The sequence below is a fragment of the Drosophila subobscura genome, chromosome O (genome assembly GCF_008121235.1).
Source record: "Drosophila subobscura isolate 14011-0131.10 chromosome O, UCBerk_Dsub_1.0, whole genome shotgun sequence".
Taxonomy (NCBI): Eukaryota; Metazoa; Arthropoda; class Insecta; order Diptera; family Drosophilidae; genus Drosophila; species Drosophila subobscura.
The window spans coordinates 28,945,242-28,970,993 of NC_048533.1; the positions used below are offsets into that span (position 1 = coordinate 28,945,242).

Here is a 25,752-nt window from a genome sequence, read left to right on the forward strand (position 1 = left end):
AAAAACTTTAATTTAATCAGCAAAAAGAGAGTAATCATGGACACGACAGAATACCTTTTTCACTTTCTTGGATTTTGGATCGAAGCATAAGTTTCGATTCCCGCTTGCAGAGCTGCAGCTGCCGAAGTCGCCTGCTTCCCGCTCTCGGTGGCTCTTGCTTTTGCGTTCTGCTGTCTGCTTCATACAAATTTGTCATGGAGCGAATACGCCCTCGTTCGTTATTGCTTTGTCTAGGGATCGCAATTGGAGATAAACAAATAAAATGAATCGCTGATCTAAATCTTTGCACGTAATCGGTATCTTATAGTCGACTAGAGCTGTCTGTCTGCCTGACTCACAAATAGTCACAAATATATATTATTAATCGTATGTACGACTATCACGATGATACGCTGATTCCCTCACACACACACACACACATACGAGTATGTATGCTCATATCAACGTGATAATGATATTCTCTCTCAGCAGTAATTAACAAATTGACCAGAGCTTTTTTTTAGACGAAGGCATATCGGACAAAGTTCTATAAATTGGATTCTCTCCGCAGGTACGAGCTCACTCGTACCGCGAACTGTCTAGAATAAACATACAATTTCACAATGGATCGCTGGTTGAATCGTGTTGCCGTCGTTACTGGAGCCAGTTCCGGGATTGGAAATGCCTGCTGCAAGGATTTGGTAGCCAAGGGTATGGTCGTAGTTGGCCTGGCCCGTCGCGAAGAACGTCTTCAGGAGCTGAAGGCATCGCTGCCGAAAGACCAGCAGTCGCGGTTCCATGGCCGAAAGTGTGACGTCAGCGTCGAGCAGCAGGTCATTGAGGCATTCGCTTGGATTGATAAAACTTTGGGAGGAGCTGACGTTTTGATCAACAATGCCGGCATCCTTGGTAAATTACAAATCACCGATCCAGACAACGCTGCCGATCTGCGCGCTGTCTTGGACACCAATGTGCTGGGAGTTTCGTGGTGCACCCGCGAAGCGTTCCGCTCGCTGCAGAGCCGCAAAGTCAACGATGGCCATGTTGTGATCATCAACAGCATTGCGGGCCATATAATTCCAGTGATGCCTGGCGTTGGCTTCAAAATGTATGCTCCTTCGAAGCATGCCGTCACCGCACTCACCGAGGTACTGCGACAGGAGTTTCAGCAAAAGAAAACAGAGACGAAGATAACTGTGAGTTTGACGATTAATAATAATATGTTGGCAAATAATTAACAAGCTTCCATTCGACCCTTAGAGCATTAGCCCAGGTGCTGTCGACACCGAGATCATTGATGATAAAATCAGGGAGGCAATGCCAGACTTCCCCATGCTGCGGGCTGAGGATGTCGCAGATGCGGTCACCTACTGCATCCAGACTCCGCCCAACGTGCAGATCCATGAGCTAATAATCAAGCCAGTTGGCGAAAGGTTTTGATGGATACTCGAACTAGGGACTATTATTGTGTGTGACACAGGGGACTTCGTATTCGGAGTATTGATTGGTTTTAAATAGAATTATTTTGTTAAATAAAAACATATTTAATCCATTATTTTTATCATATTTACATTGGTAGTACAAGGTCGCAGACTTCTACTTTTTGGGTGAATAGATACAAAGTTGGCCCCGAAGCTTACCAAGGGAATTCCAGTTTATTGTTGTCTCTTTATCGGCCTTTAAAGAGGTACTCGGAGAGTTCTTGGGTATACTCGTACAGATATATTTTGGGAATCTTTGACTCAAAGCAGAAACTTTAATTTTTTGCGTTAATCAGCAAAAAGAGAGTAGTCACGCACATGACAACAAAATACTGCTTTGACTTTCTTGGACTTTAACTTATGCGTCGATTCGCGCTTGCCGAGCTGCAATAAATAAATAATAATAAAGTTGGTTCCGCTGATCTAAATCTTCATACGTAATCGGTATCTTATAGTCGACTCACACATGTATATTATTAATCGTATATACGACCATCACGATGATACGCTGATTCCCTCACACACACACTCATTCGAGTATGTATGCTCATATCAACGTGATAATGATATTCTTTCTCAGCAGTAATTAACAAATTGACCAGAGCTTTTTTTTAAACGAAGGCATATCGAACAAAGTTCTATAAATTGGATTCTCTCCACAGGTACGAGCTCACTCGTACCGCGAACTGTCTAGAATAAACAAACAATTTCGCAATGGATCGTTGGTTGAATCGTGTTGCCGTCGTTACAGGAGCCAGTTCCGGGATTGGAAATGCCTGCTGCAAGGATTTGGTAGCCAAGGGTATGGTCGTTGTTGGCCTGGCCCGTCGCGAGGAACGTCTTCAGGAGCTGAAGGCATCGTTGCCGAAAGACCAGCAGTCGCGGTTCCATGGCCGAAAGTGTGACGTCAGCGTCGAGCAGCAGGTCATTGAGGCATTCGCTTGGGTCGACCAGACTCTGGGTGGTGCTGATGTTTTGATCAACAATGCCGGCATCGCTGGCAAATTACAAATCACCGATCCAGACAACGCTGCCGATCTGCGCGCTGTCTTGGACACCAATGTGCTGGGAGTTTCGTGGTGCACACGCGAGGCTTTCCTTTCGCAGCAGCGCCGCAAAGTCAACGATGGCCATGTTGTGATCATCAACAGCATTGCGGGCCACAAAGTTCCAGTGGTGCCCGGATTTAATTTTAAGATGTATACGGCTTCCAAGCATGCTGTCACCGCACTCACCGAGGTACTGCGACAGGAGTTTCAGCAAAAGAAAACTGCGACAAAGATAACTGTGAGTATTAAAAATAGTTCCAAATTGAGCAATAATTAATTATGAAAATTTCTTACGACCCTTAGAGCATTAGCCCTGGTGCCGTCGACACTGAGATCATTGATGATAAAATCAAGGAGGCAATGCCAGACTTCCCCATGCTGCGTGCTGAGAATGTCGCTGATGCCGTGACCTATTGCATTCAGACCCCACCTAATGTGCAGATCCATGAGCTAACGATCAAGCCTATTGGAGAAACGTTTTAAAGAAGTTGCAGACATTTGCACAAGCAAAAGTTCAGCCAGCTAAACAAATGATGTCCTCTTGTGAAATAAAATTGTAAACATGCGAAACTTAGAACTATTAATATGTGTGATTTGGCTCTAAACATCTCTTGGAATTCGCTTATACTGTTAGTTTACAATTAACATTTATTAAATCACTTCAACACGTTAGTTCACTGAAGGAAGTACAGAGCCTTTTGGTTGTAGTTAATTACAATACGTCATGGTTAGGAGGGGGTGGTATACACTAAGTACAACTCTTTGTCTGTATAAACACCAAAATTACTTTAGGTTTCTCATTTTCTGTATCACAGTTACATGGTTATTACAATTGTGAGTGCGTTTGTGTATGTTTGCATGTGTTTGTGTGTGTGTATGTGCTTGTCCTTGAACGCACACAACTAGGATAGACAACAAATACTGCATACATACAGACATACAAATACTGTATAACTAGCATAGAAAGTAACTACTGTATATGCTGGCGCCCATTAACATCTAATAAAAGTTTGCGAGTATAAATATTTGTGTTTGATTACCGTTAAGTACATGCATGCAGCAGCATTGGCCAAGAGGTAACAGTATCGTTATCGTACGATGAGTCCTGCCGACACAGACAATACTATTACCACCGCCAATGGCTTCACCTCGTGGCTCAAATGTGGAGCAATACACTCATACTTGCCCAGGTACAAGCGTGATGCTCGTACATTTGAGGCCACCAAACAAAAGTTTACAACTATTTCGCTTAAACCTACCAAGTACCCATACAACTAGGAGTATATATCCACAAATAGAACTGCGCTGGCACATATATGTACATGTATATGCATCTAAATGGGCTTTCATGTGGCTGGGGCTACCCCCTGCCCCGTATTAAAAAATGCAGTTGCTCCTCCTTCTCCTCCCTAGTTGGCCGGCATTAGTAACTAACTCAATTTGATGTAGACGGATACGTTTGATATTTGCACTCGCGCAGCGTCTGGAATGAGTGCTCGAAGTCATTCGGCAGCGAGCCCAATGCATGTGCACTTTCAGTGCCCGAAATAGTTTTGATCAGGCTGTTGGAGTTGAGCGATTCCAGTTCGTGAGTCTCCGAATTGGCCAGCTCCACAATGGCCGAGCTGGTGGGCGTCAACAGCTGCTCACTGGCAATCACCTGGCTGGGTTTACTGCGACAACAAAGAGAAGAGTTTTGTTAGCAGTTTAAGAGGGTAAAGGATAGAGGCCGCTTACCGCTCGTAGAACTTCCCGCTGGCATTGTGATGCTTGCGCCACACAGGCCATTTTAGCTGCAGGAAACCATGCTGCGGTCCCGCCACCCTAAGCAGGCTCATCAGGAAGAAGGTGGCATACAGCCAGCTGATGATCATGACCACCAGCAGGAAGACACCAATCTGTATGTAGGGGAGTATGTTCGATGCCATCATAATGCCACCAGCCAGACCCGACGTAGTCGCAGCCATCACCGTCGGTCCGATAATGCGCGACAGCACAAACTGTGTGGCTGCAGTGCGCTCCTTAATCGGCGACATTCGATAATGAATGCCGTAGTGTAGGCTGAAGTCCACTGCCAGCCCGATGGCTGTGCTGACAGCGATACTCTCGAGAATGTTGAGCTGCCAGCCGAGCAGGATGAGCACCGCCACAGTGTTGAAAATACTCAGGGAGACGGTGAGCACGGCATAGATGGAGATGAGCAGGTTAAGGGTGAAGCACAGCAGCACAAGGAGCGAGGCGACCATGGCCAACGTAATCGCCACGATTGTGTCATGCGAAAGCGTGTCCTGAACATTGTAGAACTTCAGATCGCTGGTGAACCATCCGCCACGCAATTCCACGGGCGCTGTGCTTAGTTGCTGCTGAAACCAATGCTCCACAGTCTCGTAGAACTCTTTGATGTTGGCATAGACAGTGCTGTAGGCGACATTCGACTCGAATTCAATTACCAGCGCCTTGACCGACAGCGGTATGGCACTCCCATTGAGGCCGGCTGACTCCAAGCTATCGTTTACACTGATGCCATAGTAATCATCCTCTTCCAGTCGGTTGGACGCTGCAAATTTGGGTCCCGCCACACCTGGCTGGAAGAACATGGTTGTGTCGTAGAGATTGGCCACGCTCTGGGGCAGGCACAGGTCAAAAATGTGAGGTTCGTATGGAAACTGAGCGTCGCAGCAGGGCGAACGATCCTTCCGTCTGATGTCCATGTCATCGATGCATCTGTGGGGTCAAAGTGTGCCATAAATATTTAGTTAATTGAGGGTTTAAATTTTCTCTCACCTGCGCTTCATGAAGTCGATGAGATTTTCGATAAAACAATTTGGCAGCAACATGCCAAAGGTCTCTTGATAAAACGGCTGCTGGCGCACACTCTGGCAAAAGTCGAGGACCCAGAGCTGCGCTGGCTTGCTGGATATACTAAAATTATTGTCATAGTGGAGGCTGCCATACGATTTGGGGTTCGTATAGTCGCCATCGTCCACAGCCTGCACACCCCACACAAAGTGCATGTGCATCTTGAAGTTCTCGTAGACCTGCAGCGGCTTCTCGAACCAAAACTGATGCTTAATGCTGGAATAAACTTCGAACGGATGCTGCGACACAAATAGCTGGAAGTGAGATTTTTCCGGCAGCTGGAGTCCTGGATACCAGAACACAATGATGGCACTCGATGTGCCCAGAGCCCCGAAGAGCAACAGCCACATGTAGGCGTAGTTCATGATGCTCTGCGTTATGCACTCCTCGAACACCTGACAGAATCTGTTAATTGACTTCTTGCAGGAATGCATTAGCCTCTGGAGCAGCGGCTGGCGACACGAAATTCTGCTTGCAAAAAGGCGTTCCATTATGGACACCGACGCGGGCAGCCAGGTGATCATAAGCAGATAATTTGTCACCACAACAGTGCCCGCAAATATCCTAAAAAATATCCAAAAATTAGTTGAAAGCAAAGCGGAGATTCACAGCTTACCCAAAGCACTTAATGGCCGTTATGGAGCTGCTGTAGGAGGCGTAAAAAGCGCCAGCTGTGGTCAGCGATGTGACAAACATCGAGGCAGCCGCATGCCGCATTGTCAGGGCCATGATGTTCTCCAACGTCTCCGTGTGCTCGCCATGCTCCAGCGGTGTGGGCAGCGCACTCTGCGACTGAGCGGTGGTCAGTGTGCAGCGGTTCGTGCAGCCAAACCGTTCTGCCAGCACACACTGCCAGATTTTTAAAAACAAAAACACATCGTCGGCTCCAATGCCAATGATCACGACAACGGCCAGCAGGTTCATGTAGGGGAAGAAGGCAAACTCCAGGACTATGGCGTACACAAAGTAAGCCAGTCCCAAGGAGAAGCAAACGGCCACGCAGGACATGGCCGTGATGAAAGCGGAACCGGTGTACAGCCACACGCTGGCCATCACAAAGAGTCCGCCCAGCGACACCAGCCAGACGTCCGTCAGCAGCAGCTCGTTGAAGAGTTCATTCTCCAGGCCCAAGTCCATGGCAATCACTTCCACCAGCTCGTTGCGTAGCTCTCTGAAAATAGAGTCAAAAAACACTTCAAATAAACAAAATCTAAATCGAAAATAAGTCAGTGAAATGGCGCCGAAGACGAGGGAAGCCCAATTGGCGGAAATGGATTTGATATTCCTGGAGGATGTGCTGCCCAAGTGCCACAAGTGCCTGACCACCACACAGGCGGACTACGTGAATCATCATAGAGGCGGTCGGCCGATGCGTTGCAAAAAGATAGCCCAGGAAGACCCCTCGCTGCTCTCTGGCCACTATGCGAACAACCTGAAGGTGAATGGACAGGAAATGAAGACAAAGACCTGGCCCCGCTCCATGGACTGGCGCGAGGAGTACGAGCAGTTTGTGCGGCGCAACAAGTGGTGCAACGAGGAGATCTACAAGCTCTTCTTCGTGTGCCCGCCCGTGCAGTACAAGCAGATCGAACAGTATCTGCTGGACCTGCAAAAGACAGTGTACATGTTCGACTACTCGCCCAAGGAGTACGTGTCGCTGCTCAGCCAGCGGCGTCGCAACCAGGACAAAGAGGAGCTGGAGCGTGACAGCAGGCACAAGGATTATTGGACTACCTACGGGAACTATTACAACCGCGTACAAGAAACGGAGCAATTCCGGGATGCCATCTATGCGGCGCCAAAGCCAAAGGACTTTTCAGTGGAGAACTTTGCCAAGGTGATGCGAAAACTGTTTACAAAGTACAATCTGACCACGTACTTCGATGACATATGCGTGCCAGCGCTGTTCATGGCGAAGGATGGCATAATGCCATCGGGACCCATCGATTGCTATACCCATAGGAAGTACTGAGTGGAGGGAGTCTACCAGCCATACTTACGCATCTTCCCATTCGTGAAAGAGTGGCAGCACACGGTTCGAGTGCGCCACAGGCACAAAGATCATGGCGTACTTCAAGTAAACGTTCGAATTCTGCAACAAATATTCTCATTAAATATGGTTAAACATTCACTAGAAGTATCAAAGCTTACGTTTGGCCTGATGAAGCTGTAGTCGCTGAGAAAATTGAGCACATTGTAGACCAAATTGTGGCGCTTGCATTGCTCTGGCGCATAGCAGCGGGAGTACTCATTGCAGTTGTTGTCCAACTTTAAATCGTGAAAGTACTCAAAGCAGCCCACGAGCAGCGACTGCAGTGAGCTCACATCCTCCGTCGTTAGGTCGAAACAGGAACTTTTGTTGGCCAGCATTGCGGCATAGTTGGGCAGCGACCAGGGCCTGCAGCAGTCGGAGGTCAGCATCTCGGGCTCACAGTATGCCTTGTAGCTGGGAACGTCTCTGATCTGCTCCTGCAGCTGGCACATGGCCAATAGGCCGTTCAAATCAAACAGCGAATCGGTGGCATTGGGTCCAATGCGCTGCACCACAAAGTGAGAATATTCCTTGCGTGGTGACGCGTCGCAGAAGAATCCCTCAATGGGCTGGCGCAGGTGTGCGTCCGCCCAACTGTCGGTGGGCAATGTGGCTGCCTGTTTCAGCAGCCGCCAGGTGCTCTTCTTGGTTTGTACGCGTTCGCGGTGCTTTTCCTCATCCACCGAAGTCGTGTTGTGTCCGTACTGAATCTTCTCACTGCGCCCCGTCGGCTCCAGCGGGGAGGCGGCACTGTCGTTGGTTATTTCGTAGTCCCGAAAGACGCCGCTGTCCCCCATCCATGTGTCACGGTCGGTGCCCTCACTCTTTGGGGCACTTGTCCCCTTCAGGCGCTTCTTGAGTAGCATCAGCTTCTCGGCCATCTCCGCGTGCTCGTGGCGCTGCTGATCCTTTCGCCGCTTGTTCTTCTTCTTGTGTTTGCGCTGGTTCTTGCGCCGCCTGTGATTGGGATGCAGCTGGGACACGCCGTACCCCTCATCCACTCTGCGCTTCTCCCAGATATCCGACGGATTCGAGAAGAGCACCCCGTGCCCGTCGGTCTCCTGCAGAAGATTGTACCAGGCCGTCAGGCGCTTCCCGATTTTGGTGCCTCTCGTCTCGAACCCCTGAAATGCGTATGGAGAAGGAGTATGAGTAGTAGGGAGGAGTGAGCATGCGTAGACATGTGCGTGGACCAGCAGCAGCCCAGATACGTACCAAGGTGGGGTCACTGAAGTCGGGCAGCTTGTTGAGGATGAGCGCCACAATTATGCAGGCCACGCAACAGACTGCAATCGAGACCACAACTAGGTACGGGCGTCTGGCCAGGACATGGTAGTACCAATTCATCTTCTCCGAGTCGAAGCACAGCATGCCGAGGCCGCGGTTCGTTTCAAACGTTTGAATATTTGTATCGAACTCTGTTTATTTTCTTGCCATAGTTGCTGTTGCTCCTAGACCTCCTCCATCATATGTGTATATCTTGTGGTGTCTCAGAAAACCAGGGCAGGGTCAAATGCTATTGTTTTGGTTTTGTTATAGATACTGCCTGGGTTTTTTCTCGCTTTGCAGGCTCATAAATCCACTTGTTGGCGCTTGGTTGTCGGAATTACATTGTGGCCGGGCGAGCGTGCAAGTAACTTAGGGCTTGGAACTAACTAAAACAAAAAAGGAACCAAAAATTATGCGAATAAGGATAATGCAGAAAAACACTGTGAAATAACAACAAAAAAGCAGGATGCGATAGGGCTGTAAGAGGCAATCGATGGTTTGGGAGTTCTGCGATAGGGTCGATGTATCGATATATCACCACAGAGAATAAGTAGGAAAACGAAATTTAATAAATTAATTAAAAGCAATACTGGATGCATTTAGCTAAATTAAATAAATAAACTAATTAAACAAATTTGAAAAATTGTTAATTTTGGTGACTGAAACTATCGATAGTGTTTGTAGATCGACCATTGACCATCCCTACCTACTCTGCAATGTTTTGTAATCGTATTTACCAAAGTTAAAATTTAAATTTTATAAATAAGAAATGCTGCGACGAGCCCAGTGCCTTCTGCGAATGCACAGCAGCACATGCCGACAGTCGCTCTGTGCCGCACAGCACGTGCCCGCTGCACTCCACAGGCATTACTCAGCTGATGAGGCGAATCGGGACGAAAAACATAATCCGAATGCAAAGCGTGCCGGCACAGGTGGCTCCAAGAGCCTGCCAGCTGTGCGGAATGTGTTTGCAACGGCACAGGACAAGACGAAGGACACGTACCTCACCATGGTGGAGATCTTCGGGGAGCGCGATGTGCACAGGCGCAACCATGTCGAGTTCATCTACGCTGCACTGAAGCACATGCCCGACTTTGGCGTGGAGAACGACCTGGAGGTGTACAAGGCGCTGATCAATGTGATGCCCAAGGGAAAGTTCATACCGACGAACCTGTTCCAGGCCGAGTTCATGCACTATCCCAAGCAGCAGCAGTGCATCATCGACCTGCTGGAGCAGATGGAGGACTTTGGCGTCATGCCCGACTACGAGATGGAGGCCATGCTGCTGAATGTGTTCGGCAACAAGGGCCACCCACTGCGCAAGTACTGGCGGATGATGTACTGGATGCCCAAGTTCAAGAACCTCTCCCCCTGGCCCCTGCCCAACCCAGTTCCCGACGATACGCTGGAAATCGCCAAGCTGGCCGTCGAGCGGATGTGCACTGTGGATCTGCGGTCGCAGATTAACGTGTTCGAGACGAAGGAGCTGAAGGACGCAGTGGACGAGACGTGGATCGTGAGCGGCATGAGCCCGGAGCAGTCGAAGCTGCTGCGGGAGCACTCGCGGCAAAAGGCGCTCTACATCGAGGGCCCCTTCCACATATGGATACGGAATCGTCGGATAAACTACTTCACCCTGCGCGCTGATGCTGATGCCGAGTTCCTGGCCCAGTTGGACGAGCGGCAGCTGGACGAGGATGATGTTTCGAACATTGAGGTGCCGTTCTTCGGTCGCCCACCTCCCAGACGCCACAATCAGCTGGGTAAGCTGCGTTCGGTGCACCAGCAGGATGATGGCACGATTTTCGCCATCTGCGCCACTGGCACCTCCACCAAGGACTCGCTACTCTCGTGGATACGCCTGCTGGAGGCGAATGGCAATCCCTCCATAGGCGAGGTGCCCGTTCTTTTCAGGTTCACATCCACAGTGCCCGCCAAATCGGAAGAGATCGAGGGACCGACCAGTGTTCCAGCGACCAGCAGTGATAGCCCTAGTCGTAGCCGTAAGGAGGATGAGCCGAGCGTAAGTTAATTTATTAAATAAATTCATTGTTGAGCAAACTTCTGGTCGTTGTCTTTAATTTGGGAGGGAAATTAACGATTAGATTTACACAATTTCAAATTGTGAAGCCTGTTGGGTGCTGCCTGTTCCTGCTGCTCTAGCTACTGGTACATATACTGGAGTATATACTGATCCGAGCTTAAACGAAAAATCACAGAACTCGAAACTAAATGTACAGAAGTTCTAATCTGCCTAGGATTTCGCGAATCTCTTTCTCTCTAAACCTCTAGTTAAGTATTTACATTTCATCTGAGTTTGAAATATGTCAAATATATAATCTTAATATCAATATCGTCTGTCTATGCAACGCTTCACTTTGTACCCGTTTTGTTGACGGGGAAAACTTGCGTGACAACGCCAATGCCCTTGCTGGTGCCCTCGCGGAACAGGATGCGCATGCCGGGCCGCACGTACTCCGGATGGCCAACAAACTCGAACATCACGGAGGCGCAATCGTTGGTGCCCAGCTTCTCGCCACCCATGATGCCCCGTATGACAGCGGTCTGGCGAATGCTGCCAATGTGCACGGTGGTCTGGAAGCCCACATAGATGGCCGTGGCATGGAACAGCACAGATACCTTGGCCTAAAACGGGAAAGCATTCAAATAAGTACTTATAAGTATAAGTTTTTCATGTCTCACCTGAAAGAAGAACGTGCCGTATGGCTCGTCTGGACTGTCGCCCAGCAGCACCATGCCGCTGCGCAGATTCGGCAGCTCCTGGTCCAGGGTGAACGAGAGCGAGGCGCTCTGGCCAGCGCGTACCACACGACATGGCGCCTTGTTGCGATGGATGGTGTTGACGCTGACGGGAAGGAAGCTTCCGTTTGGCAGTGGACCAATTTTCAATGGCATATTCTCGGTGAGCACGCCTTGGACCAGGAGACCACCCACCACGGGACCCACGTCTGTGACCCGGAATATTTCATCGACCTGAAACTCGCATGACTCCTGCTCGAGGCGATCCTTCTCAGCATTGCTTATGCCCGGCGAGAGGACATAGAGAAATTTGGTGACCAGATTCAAGCCTGTTCCCGTGACATTCGAGACACAAAATATGGGCACAATGTTGTCCGAGACCTGATTCGAGCCTGCGGATATGGCCTCGTCCGTATTGGTGACCACAAATGGCACCTTGCGGCAGCCAATGTTTGTGAGAAGTGTGCGCAGCTCCTGCACTGTGGCGTCCGGCGACGTAATGTCTGTTTTGGTTACGAGTATGAAGAACGGCATGTCCAAAGCACGCACAATGGCCAAGTGCTCCTCGGTAGTCTCGTTGCAGCCGCTGCCAGCCGACACCACCAGCATGGCATAATGCGGCGAATAGCCGCTCAGCGCTTGGACCGTGGTGCGCATGTAGCGTCGATGGCCGGCGAGATCCATGAAGGTAACTAGCTTGCTGGAGCGATCGCTGATCTCCTCGGCTGTCATCATTTCATTGTACTTGTAGTTGACCACATTCCCCAGCGCATCGAAGCCCAGCGTCTCGTGGGAGATGCAGGAAGTGCGACCTGCAGATGGCAGAGGAGTTAGTAATCGATTAAAGCAGTCAAAGTCCATTCTGCTTACCCGACTGTATCTCGTGCATGTGCCTAAACATGTTGAGCCGTGCTCGCCCTTGTCCATTGTCCAGTTCGTCTTGCGTGAGCACGCCCAGCAGCGTGGACTTGCCTGCGTCAGCTCCGCCCAGTACTGCCACCCGCACCTCGATGTTGTGCTGATCGTCGGGAATCTTGCGCACCAGCACCTCGGCCACGGCACGTCGAGAGGCAATGGTCTTGCGTCGCAGCACTGAGGTGCTCGCGCCCAAGTGGTGGGCCATCTGCTTCAGAGTCATCAGCGAGGCGTTCATGTCCTTCTCGCTGAGACCCTGCAGATAGCCCGCATCGGACACACCAATCTCGTAGATGGCCTCGCCGTTGCCCTCACGCAGCCGCCACTTCATCTGTGTGACCAAATGCTCGAAGCGCTGCTTGGAAGGACTCACCAGCTTCAACTTGTACTCCACATTGCCCAGCTGTGGCTCGGGAGGCAGGATGCCCTGCTCGAAATCAAAGATCAAGTTGCCCGTGGCCGTGGTGGTGGCGGTGGCGCTGTACGGGCTGCACTCATTGGCATTGGCGTCCATCTCGTAGTCGCTGCTGCTGCTGCCCCCGCCGCTGGAGTTGCCATTTATCTCGGGCTCCTCCTCGAAGCCATCGTCCTGATTGGGATCAAAGAGACTCAGGAAGGACTCCATTGTGGCTACAAGTATTAGCAGATTTTTTATTGTTAGCTGATGGAAACAAAGGAACAATTTTCGATCTAACAAGAGAAGAATAATTTGGCCAATTGCGACATTCAGCACACGCACACACAGGAGAGTACATAAGCGGATATGCATATGTGTGTATGAATGCGCATATGTATACACATCATATCTGTTTTTCTTCGTTTTCCTCTTTGACTTGCAGCGACCTTGAAACTCTTGTTTATGTTTGCACCCCTTCGACTTTGGGCAGATACACACAATGGGGAGGAATGAATGACATTCGATGGGGTGGGAGCTCCAACTGCTTACCCAAGAAATCAAATTAAAGCGATATTGTTGTGGTTCCGTCAACGTTCACTTGCACAAATAATTATAAACTTAAACGGGGTCTCCTATTTGCGCGCGGGTCTGCTCGCTGGCACAAATTATCGATTTTGGCTGCGCGATGCCTTCACCCAGGTCGGTCCAATCTGTTATTTGGGTATATCTCTTTCTGTATCTCTGCTGCTTCTGCTTCTGGCTCTGGCTCTAGCTCTGCGTCTTGCTCTGCTCCCAGTTTGTGCTTTTTGTGTTTGGCTGCCTTTCGATTTTGTTTATAACTTGCTCTGCTTTGTGCTACAACCACACGCTTAGAACGAGTATACACACACGCATACATACATGGGCATATTCACCCAAATACAAAAGTTCCGAAAGCTTTTACGGTACTCTACACGGGGTGAGCATGTGCTGTAAAGAATTCAGTTGCTCGCACGACAAATTAAGTTGCGTCATTTGGGACACGTAAATGGCTTAGCTCTTTATTTATGCAAAAATTTAAGAACACATTCTTGCACATGTCCAACCCTCTTTTATATCGTAGATTATCACCTTTGTCAAGCACTTTTTCTGAGGAAGCGCATACAAAAGTCGGCTCGCACTTCCTCATCTTCTTCTTTGCTTTTGGCATCTCTCTGGTTTCTGGTTCTACACAAAACCGAAGGCGGTTTTGTTTTGATCGAATCAGCTGCGATGCGTCGACGCGCCTGATAGCAAACGACGCCAAACAGCTATGGCGCTATATCTTGAAATTGATGAAAAGCAATTCGCGAGAAAGCTTTTGATTTGTTGGTTTTGGGGAATTTTACTGTTGTACGTGTCCAACAATAACGAATTGCATACGTGCGCTAATTTCTAGCGCTGCATAGATACAAATGTACACATGTTTGCTGCACATTTTTGGTGCCCAAATTTCATCATGTTGTGGGTCCAAACTTGAATTAAAACGAGGTCAATGCACGGTGGATGCACTTACATTTCACAATTGTTGTAATAGGCCCAGGAAGGCCTGCGATTTCTGATGCAATATGACGCTGCGTTCAATAATTGCAGGTTCCGGGAATTGCGTGAGAAGATAATCGGATCGGGCAGTGGTCTAGTTTCTTGTGGTCACCTAAATGCACTTAATTCATGTTTAACAACTATTTGAACATTACTTAATAATTTAGATGTGTATTGTGTGTGTGTCTGTGCAACAAAATGTATTTGTTTACACTTGTTGATATATTTGATTGATTTATCGATATGTACGTTGGTTCATTTATTTATATATTTTTTGTTGGACTGTCGAAAATATTTTGGTTCACATTTTGGTGGAATTATGTTGTTCAGTGTTCAGGTAGGATTGACTTTTCTCTTGTTTCACGTCGATTTATATATACCCGCGGCTGTTGATTGTGCTTATCGATGGCCCATTGTATCCGGCGAAAGTATCGGTAGTATTGTGCGATAAGTGGTGTCCATGGTGCTGTCTCATAGCAAGTAGCTTCTGTCAGTCAGTATTTTCACTTGCAGGCAGCGACCGTTTTTCCAATTGGAAACAACGTTTAGGGGCTCCCGATTGGCGGCAAAATTCAAATCACATTCACTTTCATAATATGTTTACGTTTTATTTCTTATCATTAACATTATTACTTTATCACAAATATTTTAAGCATTTTTACATATGTAGATAGTTACAATGATGTGTATATGTATATGTATGTCTGTGGGGGCTTATCTATGCATTTTTGTATGTACAACGAATGCTCTCCTTGAGGCTCATAAAATACTTATGGATAGCAGCACATTACTGTGTGTGTTTTGTGTGTGTGGCTCTACAGGTTTTCGGTCTTTAAAAAGTTCGTTCGCTTATGGACTCGATATCGGGGGAAGTTTGTTTTCCTATAGACTCGAAGGAAGCTTACGATTTGCTCTATTTACGCTAAACTCAGACAGTTTCCTGGAACGCTACAACTTTTACATTTAAACATTATGACATTACATGGATTCTTACTAATTGCTATAATTTATTGAAGTTTTTTTTTTGTTTTTCGCTTATTCTTTTCCTTTAACCATTATCGAAATGAGCCGAAAATGATATGACAAACGTTTGAACACTTATAGTCGTTTCTTTTCTTTTCTTAGCCCTTGTCTATGATATAGTGTGACGTTTTTGTATGCTTTAATATGCGTAATTCTGATATGCTAATGCCTTGATAACAATTGCCGAAAGAGTGTGGATCGAGTAACCATTTGAACTGCCTGCCCCCTGCCTCCATTTCTTATCGGCATTCCATAAATTATATATTTACACATGTTCCTATGCATTTTCGTTGTGGTGTCAGGTCCAGCTGGTAGGCGCCGCACAATCCATGAAGTGTCTTGGCCAAAATCGTGGCTCATCAAATTGTCATCACCCGCTGGCGTTTGCTTTTGCTGAGCTCTGCGCTTTTATTTCTCGACCCGCATAAATCATTTTATTAGCTTATTAAAAACTTTTCCATTTATTGTCATCATTTTGCGCTATCGTGCGCACAAATCCGTGCCCAGCTCTCTGTGTTCGCTGTTCTCTGGGTTCTCTCTGTGTGTCGCTGCCTCTTTTATTGTGCTCTATACCCATTCAATCGCTCGTGAGCTTATTATGCTCGAGGATGGAGCTAGGACTGGGGTGGCTGTGGCTGTGGCTGTGGCTCTGCGTGTGGGTTGGCTATCGCATATTTTTCTAAACTTTTCTTTATTGCTCACTTGTTGGCTGCCATGGCTGCCGCTATTAGCAGGGACAGGACGACATTGGGCTGCTGCCCACACTCACATCTCGACCATACCCATTAAATTCAAATCGGCTGCTGTTCTTGGCGCGTGTTTAAAAGTTAAATAATGGCCAGTGCTGGGCACGCAATGGCGCAAGACGTGTCCAATATAACTTTTCCCGTTTTTTTGGGCCGGCTCTGGGGTGGTCGATACACTCGACTTTGATCTTGTACATTTTGTGGGGGTGGGGGCTGGAAGGCAGTTCAAATAGTTGCGGCTTGGCTCAGGCTCTCTCGGTTAGGCAGGAAGAGGGGATATGTTTTTTTTTGTGTTTTTTTGTAGCCAGGACAAACAGATTTAACAACGATTCTCGGATACTTAGGCAATTCAACTAGAGACGATTACTGTCCAATTAGGCGCTGCTTTCAGCTGACGTCAAAGATTTCGGAAGATTTGTTTCACCTTTTGACGCTGACGCTTGCAGGCCGTGTTGAACGTTGAACGTTAAATATGCTTTGGTTTAGTATACAATTATGGCTACGAATACACTTACTTAATGTAAACATTTACAAACAAACAAACGGAGACACTTACACACGCACACGCATTACATTTAAATACAAATACTTTTACTTTAATCTTTTAGAGAGAGTGTTTTTCGTTTCGTTCTATGAATTTCACTGCTAAGCGACGCTGCCGAATAGCTTCCATTCCGTGCAAAGGATAGTTACTCATTCGCTATCATTGTCTTACTTCTGAGTCGGCCTCCGATTCGGTTAGTGTTTTTTTTGTGCGCCAGTCTTTTGTTTGATGCCAAGGAATTCCCACTTCCCATGCCCATGCCCTTGCCCTTGCCCGTGCCCCTCCCTTGGCCACGCTTAGACGCAGCTTTCGGGTCCGGGCAAGGTGTCCGTTATGATGTGATTGCGTCCGGCACTGGACTTGTGCGTGATGGTGTTCAGCTGCGACGGCGACAGGCTCGTCCCAGCCATCACCGAGCCCAGGCCCAGGCCCTTGGGCAGCGTCATGTGGGTGGGCAGGGTGGCGGACATGGGCGATCCAGCGGCTGCTGCCTTGCTCAAATTGTAGTCTATCAGACTGCTGGTGGTCAGATAGTCGGCCAGGGTGAGTGTCGGATCATGGCCACCCACCGCACCCCGCTGCAGGCTGCCCGACGTGGGCTGGCCCATGTTGTGGGGCAGCGTGTGATGCATGTGATGGGCGTAGTGGCTGCCAGCCCCTGCTCCCCCGGCTGCACCGTTTGCCAGCGCATTGCTGCCCGAGTTAACGGTGCTGCTGGCAGAGCTGAGCGTGCTGTTGCTGCCCCCGCCGCCACCTCCGACTACCGCATAGTTTCCCATGTTGAGGCCCAGCTGCTCGTAGCGACTGAGCGTGGGCATGGCATCGTAGAGGAGCGGTGCGGCCGTCGACGATGATGTCTGATAGCCCTTGGCAACGCTCGCCGCAGTGTCGCTCTCCAGCCGCAGGGTGCTCGACTGGGAGGGCGGGCTGCTCAGGTGCGGCGCACTCGCATCCTGCAAAAAGAAACAAACAAAGCCAAAGAGTCAGTGCATGTATGTATGTACATACATATGTACATTTGTATGTGTGATGCACACTTACATAATCCATCGTTTTATGGTTCGCAGCATTGCCAGAGCTGGGAGCGGCTGATGGGCCGCCGGCACCACCTCCACCTCCGCCACTGCCGCCTCCTCCGCCCATAAATAAACCACTCGGCCGATTTCCCAGCGGCGACGATGTGTCACTGCCAGTTGCGCTTTTTTGTGCACTCAGTATGTCCGGCTGCTTTTCAATGCCCTGCTTCAAAGTGTAAGCCACAACGAGCCGCTGATGGCCAGCACCTGTTTCCAGAGGCGCCGTCACTGTCACATCCATGCCTGCCAAAAGAACAACGACAACGCCACGCGCATTAGTCCCCCGCTCCACCTCTGAGCTGCCGCACTGCGCTGACTTACCCAAATGCTTGTCCTTGTCGTCGCACATGTTCCGTGCTCCGGGGCCGCGACGCCTACGCACGGCAATGACCACCACGGAGAGCACGGCAATGCCCACCGTAAAGAGTGTGCCAGCGAGCAGGGCGGCCAGCGGCAAGATTGACAGGCCCATGCGTCCGTCTGCAATGCAAATGTGAACGAATAAATGGTGGGAGATGAATGAAAACCCAAACCCACTACCCCATATACAGAGCTGCAGCTTAAACTTTGTCAGAAAAAACTATAAGAGTCGCCAAATAACGCTTCGATTATGTAGATTTTGCATGAATAAGGGAAACACTGTGAAACAGTGCAAAAATAAGCAAAGGAAACGAAGTGAAAACAGCGAAAGTTTGTTCACAAAGTAAACAAAGCAAAACAGCTGGCTTGAGAGGTGTAACCGTACGGAATGCAGTTTACAGCTATGGTCACACTCGTCACCGTTAGCTAGCAAAATTCTGTGCCATTTCTTGACTCATTTTATTGAACAAAAATTGCTTTGAGGAACTAAATTCTAGATCCATTTGGCACACAAATTTTAGCACCTTTGAGAGTAAACGTTCAGGCCATAAATGTGTGAACTATTATTGATAAATAAAACGGACAAATGGTGCACACATTTATACAAATATATTTCCCATAAATGTGTTGGCTATTAAAGATATTTGATGATGAGAGCACTATTGGCATAGGTGGGGGAACACCATGCCCGATAAATAGCCTTTTGCTCGTTGAGATTCGAATAAACTGAATGCAGCGAGCGAGCGAGCCACTTGAATGCTGCTCGACCAGCTATTTTTATTTCAGCCGAGCAAGCATTCATCGCTCCCTCTCCCTCTCCCTCCCCCTCACAACCATATTTTTCGCACATAAAACGCACAACGCATGTCAAGTGGTGGCCGGTCGTTCACTGGTTGCTCCTTTGGTTCCCTCCGTTTTTTGTTTGCTTTTTTTTGTATTTGAAAATGCTTTAACATGGCTGCTAAGCATTTCAATTAAAATCCGTTTGACTGCCGCTGCCGCTGCTGCGTTTTGGGGCATTTCGGGGGAAATTCACATTGAATATGCATTACAAGAGGCAGCAGCAGCAAACATTTCAGGGCTAAACGTTGCGAGGCGATTCGTCTCGGGCTGGCTATAATTTAACATTCAACAAATCATGCGCGCCTGCGGATACGCCACACAGAATTTCAATAAGCAAACAGCCAGGCGAACGGCCAGGCAGCCAGGAGGCCAGGAGACAGCATAATACGAGCACTCCCAACCGGAACGACATGCTATCAAAATGTAACAGAGAGGGCGGCTGACTGCGACTGTTGCTAATTTATAAACCTGCGCCCAAAACGCCAAAGTTGCAAATCAATAAATATTCTTTTCGGCCGATGTATCAAATTTTGACGAAACAGCGCCGCTGCTTTCGAAATTGCTCATTTATGCATGGCTGCGTCTAAGCGAACTCACACACACACACAGCCACATACACTTAATTCCGCATTCCATGAAAAAGCACAGACACACACACACACACACTCATACGCACCCACACACGGTCTCGTTTAGGTCCGATTTGTACGTGTGTTGTAATTGCTGGCACATGACTTTTGAAAAAAAAAGGGAAATATAAATAGAAATATGCGTGTGTACATTTGATCCTTTGTACAGTGCGTTTCGCAGGTGTAAGCTACCAGCGATGCGTGATTGCATGTGGTATAAATTATGACGAGTTCATAAGAAAGAATTAAAATTAATAATGCTGCATATGTCTTACAATTATTCCACTTATTCCAGTTAAAATTTTTTCTATATATTTATTTATTTATTCCCATTAAAGTTCTTACTGTTTTGCCACGCACTGTATTTGGATTAAATGCCCCAATGCTAAAATAAAAAGCTAATAACAAGCTGACGTAGAATGTTTTTTAATTTTAATTAGATTTAAGCAGCGTGGTAAATGTTGGATATTTGCACAAAAAGAAATGAACGAATGATGATTTAGGACGAACATTAATCATGCGACTACCGTGTCTGCCCCTTCTTAAACACTCGTACTTAAACCTCAACTAAACGGTGTTGTGTTCTGCTCTCTTTTATTGATCATACACATTCGATAATGCTCCTTCAAACGGCAGATAAATAACGAATTTTTGTACATAATTTTCATGCTCATCAAGCGCTTAAGTGATTTATGAATCGATTTCGCCGATTGCTGCGGGAATGATTTAAATTAAATTCGAAGTTTATTTGCTTTATTCAATGTCATGCCAAGGCGGAAATAATAATTCATTTTAAATTTCATCACGATATGCCTCGCAATCGTATGAATAATATTCATTGATACACTACACCCCTCGGAGGAGGATGAGCAATACGAATGTGGGAGGTACTATTTCCACTTATGAGTGAACATGCTGGGAATTGCTTCCTAAGACAAGACACCTTTTGAAGCATTAACCACTTCTCCCTGCTCCCTGCCTGCTTTCTGTCATCGTACGACAAATCCCCAATCGCATCAGCAAACTCAACAAAGAGCATAAAGGAATATAAAACCGAATCGAGCAATCGCTTGCCAAATAAAATATATACGAGGAGTATTCGGCAGCCAGGAAGAGGGCACTTGAAACTGAAACTGATGCCGATGCGGATGTGAGGATGAGGATGAGGATGAGGATACGGATGTAGATGCGGATGCCAGGCGACGGCACATAAGATGAGATGCCAAAAGAAAAAGAAATTTAATTTAAATATAAGCACGGCGGCGTAATGAAATTTTCACACTTGTGCAAATATTTACCAATAAAACGAGCAGGAATGGGGTGCCAGGTGCCCAGGTCTCTAGACTATGCACATGCCCGAACTTAAGCAGATAAGCTGCCAGTCAGCCAGCCAACCAGGGAGCCAACCTGAGAGCCATCCAACGAAACCTGTGCTCTCCGGCACTGTTCTGTGCTCACCACATAACCACCATCAGCAGCAGCAGCAGGAGGAGAAGGGACGAGGCTGGTCTCGCGTGCCGCTCATAAGCCAATTGTTTGCATGAGTTTCATTTGGATGAGTGCAGGACGAGACCAGACCCAGCACGAGGCCAACCCAGACCCACGCCAGACCAGAGCAGAGAGAATCCTGGCTACTCTCCTTCCGGCTGTGTCTTCTCATAAGCTTAATTCGATTTAATGCTCCCGTTTGTGATATAAATGATTCGATGAGATGATGAAAAAGTGGATTGGTTAAAATGTATTGGGAATACGTAAGGCAGCGTTACTCCACCTCCACCCCCCACATGGTTACACCCCCGCACTCGCACTCGAGCTCGCACTCGAACTCGTTCTCATGTGGGCTTCAGGTCGGGGAATGCGTTTACACAAAGTAAGCATAAATAAAGAGGAAAGCGTTGTGGATGCGATACATTGTGTGGCGGAGTCTCATATCACAAGAGGTAGACTGGAAGAGAGCCTGTCATCTATTGCAATGGCGGTCACATTTCCGTTCCAGCAACACAGCCAACAGCCAACAGCCAAGAGCCAGGAGCCACGAGCCGGGGCCCGATCCGCCGTAACATATAATTTTATTTCATTTTACTTTACTTTCTGCACCGTTGTCTTTTGGGATATTGTATTCAGATAAGACATGTTTAATGTATTTTTCCTTGTCGTACAGTAATCGTTTATATTTTGTGCTCCAGAGCTGTGGCTGTAGCCTGAGCTCAGTGTCTGCTTGCCTTCCGCTGCTTCGGCTGCTGCTGCTGCTGCTGCTGCTGCTGCTGCTGCTGCTGTCGTCTGCCTCTGATACGTTGTTACCTTGACGCCCCAGTGGCGACCACAGCAGTGTGGGTCTTACGTATGGATGTGTGTGGATGGTTGGCATAATGTAACTCCTGGGGAATCTCTGTGTGTCAGTTTAGCATAACAAGATATCTCTTTTCTCTGTTGGGGTTTTGCCGTTCTCTTATTTCTTTGCTTATTCCTTCGTTTCTTTTCTTTCTTTTTTTGGCTAAAACATGAAATTGATTATATTTACATTAATGTGGCATCAAGTGTTGCCATTGCAAAAATGCTTCCCACCAGCAACGAGCTCAGCTCCGAGACTCAACTTTCGTTGCCAATGCCAGGTGCCCCTTTTGCTGCCGTCGAAGGAAAAAGCTTTTAAATTTGCCAAGGTGCAAATATTGACACTTGACGTAGGTGGATTGCATCTCCACTTATCCACATGTGATGCATGCTTCAAAAATTAGGTCGCTCACACACACACACACCCACAGCACACCCACAGCACACCCACACCCAATCACGAACCAATTCTGAGGGCGAACTGTAACTGTGATATAATATGGTGCTCGGTCGGCTAAGCTGCCCAGTCCAGCGTACAATCGTATCCCCCACACTCCCCAAATAATGACCTTCTGCTGGAGCTCTGCCTCCGTCGTACGCTGGGCAGTGGCTCGTCGTGGGTGTCTGGAGCGCATTAAGGAGATGATTGAGTGGATTTGTTGTTCATGGTGATTGGTAACCGGACCGTACAAATATGCAATTGTGCAGATAAACATTATTGGCTGACCAAGTGCGGACAGTATTAGAACGTAAGTAATACATAACTCAGTGCGGCCGACCCTGATGACGATGCTGATGCCTAAGATGCTAAAGATGCTAGGTGGGTAGACACTCGATGATGATGTTGGCAAGGTGCTGCTGCCATTGGAATTGTTGATTCAATAAAGGGCCCGGCCCCAGCTCGTATGCTGGCTTCGGCAATCATTGTGCATAATTTGCTCATGATTGAATTAGAGAGACAACAAATGCAATTTAACCATAATATCAGATGACATAGCACTTGGGAATACAATTATAAATGCCTCCACGAGCGAAAGAGAGAGAGAGAGCGAAAGAGAGAGAAATGGTTCGCCTAAGTTGCCTCGCAAGATGAAAGATGAGGTCAATCGTAATGGAAATCATCGAATTTATATGCAAATACTGTATAAATGGAATGTTTTGTAAATATTTTATCTTGATTAAGTGAGCTTAATGAGGCCGACAAGAACTTTGACAGTTCGGACGGGTGCTCTGTAGTAGAACATTTGCTGTAATGAAAATGTTAATGCTTCACCACAGACTAAGTAATTATAAAATGTGTTTCTAATTGAAAGAAATTTGTCAAATATGTGTGTCAATGGAATAAAGCTTCAAAATAAATCAATTGTCTGTAGTAGCCTAACGGCAGATACACGCAGATAATTCCATCTCTAGCCACACCGAAAGAGCGCCTGATTGACTCTCTGAGCTTTACCGCGGGTCGATTTCGTTTTCACTACCTGCTTGAGCAAGGGTCCCGTTCGCGCTCTCTCCTCTTTCACACTCTTGCTTACTCTTCACTTAAGCAGCATGAGGTGCTGCTCCGAAGCAAAACAACCACCTGAATCGATCTTAAAAAGCATCGCTGGCTTCTCTTTCTTTTTTGTTCAACGGTGCTTCAGTCGACGAAAGTGCGTGTAAAACAAGCTTTTGAAATCTGCCTGCTATCCCTCACACACAAACACACACACCCAGTAAACCTACACGCACTTTCACACTTTTTTTTTTTTTACCTGAATTGTTGCCAGGAGCGGAAACAAACTTTTAAAGAAAATTAGCGTCAAAGTTGAATAACAAAGCATGAATAAGAAATCTTTGTGTCACTACTTTGGACAGCTCGGAAGAGAAGAAGGAGATGGAGACAGAGACGTAGATGGGACGACTGGCACTTGGGGTGGGAGATGTTTGTTGAGTAAAGTAGAGGTGCAGCGACAGCGCCAACGCCGCTCCAACGTAAACAAAACTCGTTAAATAAAAGAGCAATTGTACGTACAACAGCAGCAACAACCACAAGACAACAAAGAAATGAATGAAAGAAAGAAACTAAAACGGTTAAGCGGAATATGCAAATACTTGAATGACTTTTTAAAGGTGAAATGGTGCTTAAAAAGCAATGAATGTTCAGCTTCACTCTGCTTCTGCTCCTGCTTCTGCTTCCAGGAGAAGTTTGCCGCGAACCCAGTTACCGCCCCTTGGGGGAAACTTTGCAGTTTTACCCCTGTTATTTTTTTCCTTTCGCTCATCCCAACCCCAGCACCTACCTGAACGCTTGTCCGCCTCATTGATGGGCACATTCTCGAGGACAATCGGCTCGGAGCGACCCTTCTGATTGACGCTGTAGACAACCAAATGCAGGGCCGGATGGGCATCGGGAAAGTAGTCCATGGGCAGCAGATCTGTAAAGGTAGAGGAATCAGAGAAAAATGGGCATGAGTTGACCTGACCCGATCATTAATTTAAAACTTGTAGTGCAGTGCAAACTTCATTAGGCAAACAGGCATTTAATTAGCACGTCGCGGTGCGAAAACTTCGGCCACGAGCGCGCATAAACTGAAAACTTTTTTCCGTGTGCCTTCCCCTTCCCCTTCCTCATCTTCTTCGGTTTCTGCCGTTCCCGGATTCCCTGTTCCCAGTTCCGTGTTCCCCTGTTCCGTTTTACTATTTTTCTATTCTCTGGTTTTTCTTAATGCGCGCATCAAAAGTTTTGTTTGTGCTCACTCTCGCTCTCCCTCTCTCTCCTCTCCCTGCACCGACAGCAGCTCATTAAAATGGCAACTACAAGTGCGCCGCTATGGGTGGGCTGGGGCTGGGGCGTGGCAGAACTAATACGCATACACATTGGCAAACCGCAAGAACAAAAACACTCTGCGGAGGGGAGCATGGCCATGGGCATGGGCATGGGCATGGGCCAGCCAACGGCTTACCCCGGGAATCCCTCTGACAGCATCGTTAACACGCCTGTCTAACTAATCGTGACTTTACGCTTCGTTTGACTTTGCAAATATCGCTGGATGCACACCCCACCTTGGGTAGGGGCTGGGGCATTGGCATTGGCACTGGCACTGCCACTGCTTGCTTGGAGTCATCGATGGAGCTTACAAAAAAAGATGCCACTGCAGCACTGGGAGCAGGGATCAGATCAGATCTGTTCTGCAACCCCCCCACACGCGTTGCCTAGTTGCCAACTTTAATAATCCAAAATGTGGCTCATTAACTCGCCTCATTTTCGGCTCAACTCTGCCACTGCCTCCGCCTCTGCTCGCTTTTTTGCCACAGAATCAAATGTAATATTATAATTTTCGTTTCGCTGTTAACTCTCATATAAATCTTGCTTTTTCAACAGCCCGATTCGAGTTGTTGGCCACTTTTGTGCTGCCCCCTGGCATGGCGTTGCCCTTGGCGTTGACGTGCCTGTGGAACCCTGGGGCTGCTGCTCCTGCTGCTCCTGCCAGCACCATCCAATTCCCCACCTCAAAACGCCATTGGCATAAAAGTTTTGCTGACTAGCTGAAATTCATTACAACAAAACAGGCAGCAGCATGTGCCCGCAATGGTTGGGCGTAGCGCAGGGCAGGATGAGGTTCTGGCAGCCTCAACTAATTAATCTGCGTACTGGCTTGGCTCGGCTCTATGGCTGGCTTGCCCCACGTACTACGACCCCAGCCCCACCCCAGCCCAGCACAGTCCTCCTGCCTTGTCTTGAGGCCAACGCGCAATTTTGCCAGCTCAACTTTTTGCTCAGTTTGTTACTTTGATTTGTTTTTGTTTTTGTTTTTCCTGTTGCTGCTGGTGCTGCTGTTGCTGCTGTTGCTGCTGTTGCTGGCCGCATGAAAGTCAAGTCTTTAGTTTGCGGCTTTCGGGCAGAGCACTGTAAATATTGT

The 25,752-nt window shown here is 47.7% G+C and overlaps 7 protein-coding genes across 8 annotated transcripts in view; 4 read left to right on the plus strand and 3 right to left on the minus strand.

Annotated features, from left to right (window-relative positions):
* Positions 1-551: 551 nt before the first annotated feature.
* On the plus strand, positions 552-1,534 carry LOC117899767 (farnesol dehydrogenase-like). The gene is made up of 2 exons (XM_034810025.1): positions 552-1,175; positions 1,240-1,534. The coding sequence occupies exons 1-2, from the start codon at positions 603-605 to the stop codon at positions 1,417-1,419; spliced, it is 753 nt and encodes a 250-aa protein (XP_034665916.1). The 5' UTR covers positions 552-602; the 3' UTR covers positions 1,420-1,534.
* Positions 1,535-2,154: 620 nt separating this feature from the next.
* LOC117899768 (farnesol dehydrogenase-like) lies at positions 2,155-3,008 on the plus strand. The gene is made up of 2 exons (XM_034810027.1): positions 2,155-2,747; positions 2,813-3,008. Exons 1-2 carry the CDS (start codon positions 2,175-2,177, stop codon positions 2,990-2,992), a joined length of 753 nt encoding a protein of 250 aa, XP_034665918.1. The 5' UTR covers positions 2,155-2,174; the 3' UTR covers positions 2,993-3,008.
* A 131-nt stretch (positions 3,009-3,139) lies between these two features.
* Positions 3,140-8,771, minus strand: LOC117899764 (protein dispatched). Its single transcript, XM_034810022.1, has 7 exons — positions 8,616-8,771; positions 7,520-8,524; positions 7,369-7,460; positions 5,985-6,539; positions 5,294-5,932; positions 4,247-5,233; positions 3,140-4,182 (listed from the first exon to the last, which is right to left on the minus strand). Exons 1-7 carry the CDS (start codon positions 8,769-8,771, stop codon positions 3,945-3,947), a joined length of 3,672 nt encoding a protein of 1,223 aa, XP_034665913.1. The 3' UTR covers positions 3,140-3,944.
* LOC117899769 lies at positions 6,557-7,485 on the plus strand. The gene has a single exon (XM_034810028.1). The coding sequence runs from the start codon at positions 6,603-6,605 to the stop codon at positions 7,338-7,340; it is 738 nt and encodes a 245-aa protein (XP_034665919.1). The 5' UTR covers positions 6,557-6,602; the 3' UTR covers positions 7,341-7,485.
* Positions 8,772-9,358: 587 nt separating the features above from the next.
* On the plus strand, positions 9,359-10,730 carry LOC117896175 (evolutionarily conserved signaling intermediate in Toll pathway, mitochondrial). Its single transcript, XM_034804258.1, has one exon. It carries the CDS (start codon positions 9,439-9,441, stop codon positions 10,699-10,701), a length of 1,263 nt encoding a protein of 420 aa, XP_034660149.1. The 5' UTR covers positions 9,359-9,438; the 3' UTR covers positions 10,702-10,730.
* On the minus strand, positions 10,722-14,544 carry LOC117896174 (GTP-binding protein 2). Of its 2 annotated transcripts, none has more exons than XM_034804256.1 (4): positions 14,276-14,544; positions 12,300-12,974; positions 11,373-12,241; positions 10,722-11,315 (listed from the first exon to the last, which is right to left on the minus strand). In XM_034804256.1, exons 2-4 carry the CDS (start codon positions 12,967-12,969, stop codon positions 11,043-11,045), a joined length of 1,812 nt encoding a protein of 603 aa, XP_034660147.1. In that variant the 5' UTR covers positions 12,970-12,974; positions 14,276-14,544; the 3' UTR covers positions 10,722-11,042. The 2 variants fall into 2 exon arrangements, with proteins under 2 accessions (XP_034660147.1, XP_034660148.1); XM_034804257.1 differs by lacking the exon at positions 14,276-14,544 and adding an exon at positions 13,291-13,585.
* Positions 14,545-16,816: 2,272 nt separating this feature from the next.
* Positions 16,817-25,752, minus strand: part of LOC117896173 — a 61,970-nt gene continuing 53,034 nt past the window's right edge. Inside the window, exons 14-17 of the mRNA XM_034804254.1 lie at positions 24,133-24,267; positions 18,012-18,170; positions 17,656-17,933; positions 16,817-17,567 (exon numbers count right to left, since the gene is read on the minus strand). Of these exons, the coding sequence (XP_034660145.1) occupies positions 16,911-17,567; positions 17,656-17,933; positions 18,012-18,170; positions 24,133-24,267 (1,229 nt within the window). The 3' untranslated portion in view covers positions 16,817-16,910. The remainder of the gene's footprint in view (positions 17,568-17,655; positions 17,934-18,011; positions 18,171-24,132; positions 24,268-25,752) is intronic.

What these genes read in the sequence shown, in the direction of transcription:
- LOC117896174 (XM_034804256.1), bottom strand. Translation starts at nt 12,969, where the DNA reads ATGGAGTCCTTCCTGAGTCTCTTTGATCCCAATCAGGACGATGGCTTC. An exon ending in CATGCACGAGATACAGTCGG is followed by an intron (nt 12,242 to 12,299) that starts GTAAGCAGAATG and finishes TGCCATCTGCAG; the next exon opens with GTCGCACTTCCTGCATCTCC. An exon ending in ACGGCACGTTCTTCTTTCAG is followed by an intron (nt 11,316 to 11,372) that starts GTGAGACATGAA and finishes TTCCCGTTTTAG; the next exon opens with GCCAAGGTATCTGTGCTGTT.
- LOC117899767 (XM_034810025.1), top strand. Translation starts at nt 603, where the DNA reads ATGGATCGCTGGTTGAATCGTGTTGCCGTCGTTACTGGAGCCAGTTCC. An exon ending in AAACAGAGACGAAGATAACT is followed by an intron (nt 1,176 to 1,239) that starts GTGAGTTTGACG and finishes TTCGACCCTTAG; the next exon opens with AGCATTAGCCCAGGTGCTGT.
- LOC117899768 (XM_034810027.1), top strand. Translation starts at nt 2,175, where the DNA reads ATGGATCGTTGGTTGAATCGTGTTGCCGTCGTTACAGGAGCCAGTTCC. An exon ending in AAACTGCGACAAAGATAACT is followed by an intron (nt 2,748 to 2,812) that starts GTGAGTATTAAA and finishes TACGACCCTTAG; the next exon opens with AGCATTAGCCCTGGTGCCGT.
- LOC117896175 (XM_034804258.1), top strand. Translation starts at nt 9,439, where the DNA reads ATGCTGCGACGAGCCCAGTGCCTTCTGCGAATGCACAGCAGCACATGC.
- LOC117899769 (XM_034810028.1), top strand. Translation starts at nt 6,603, where the DNA reads ATGGCGCCGAAGACGAGGGAAGCCCAATTGGCGGAAATGGATTTGATA.
- LOC117899764 (XM_034810022.1), bottom strand. Translation starts at nt 8,771, where the DNA reads ATGCTGTGCTTCGACTCGGAGAAGATGAATTGGTACTACCATGTCCTG. An exon ending in ACAGCTTCATCAGGCCAAAC is followed by an intron (nt 7,461 to 7,519) that starts GTAAGCTTTGAT and finishes TATTTGTTGCAG; the next exon opens with AATTCGAACGTTTACTTGAA. An exon ending in AGCGGGAAGTTCTACGAGCG is followed by an intron (nt 4,183 to 4,246) that starts GTAAGCGGCCTC and finishes TTGTTGTCGCAG; the next exon opens with TAAACCCAGCCAGGTGATTG.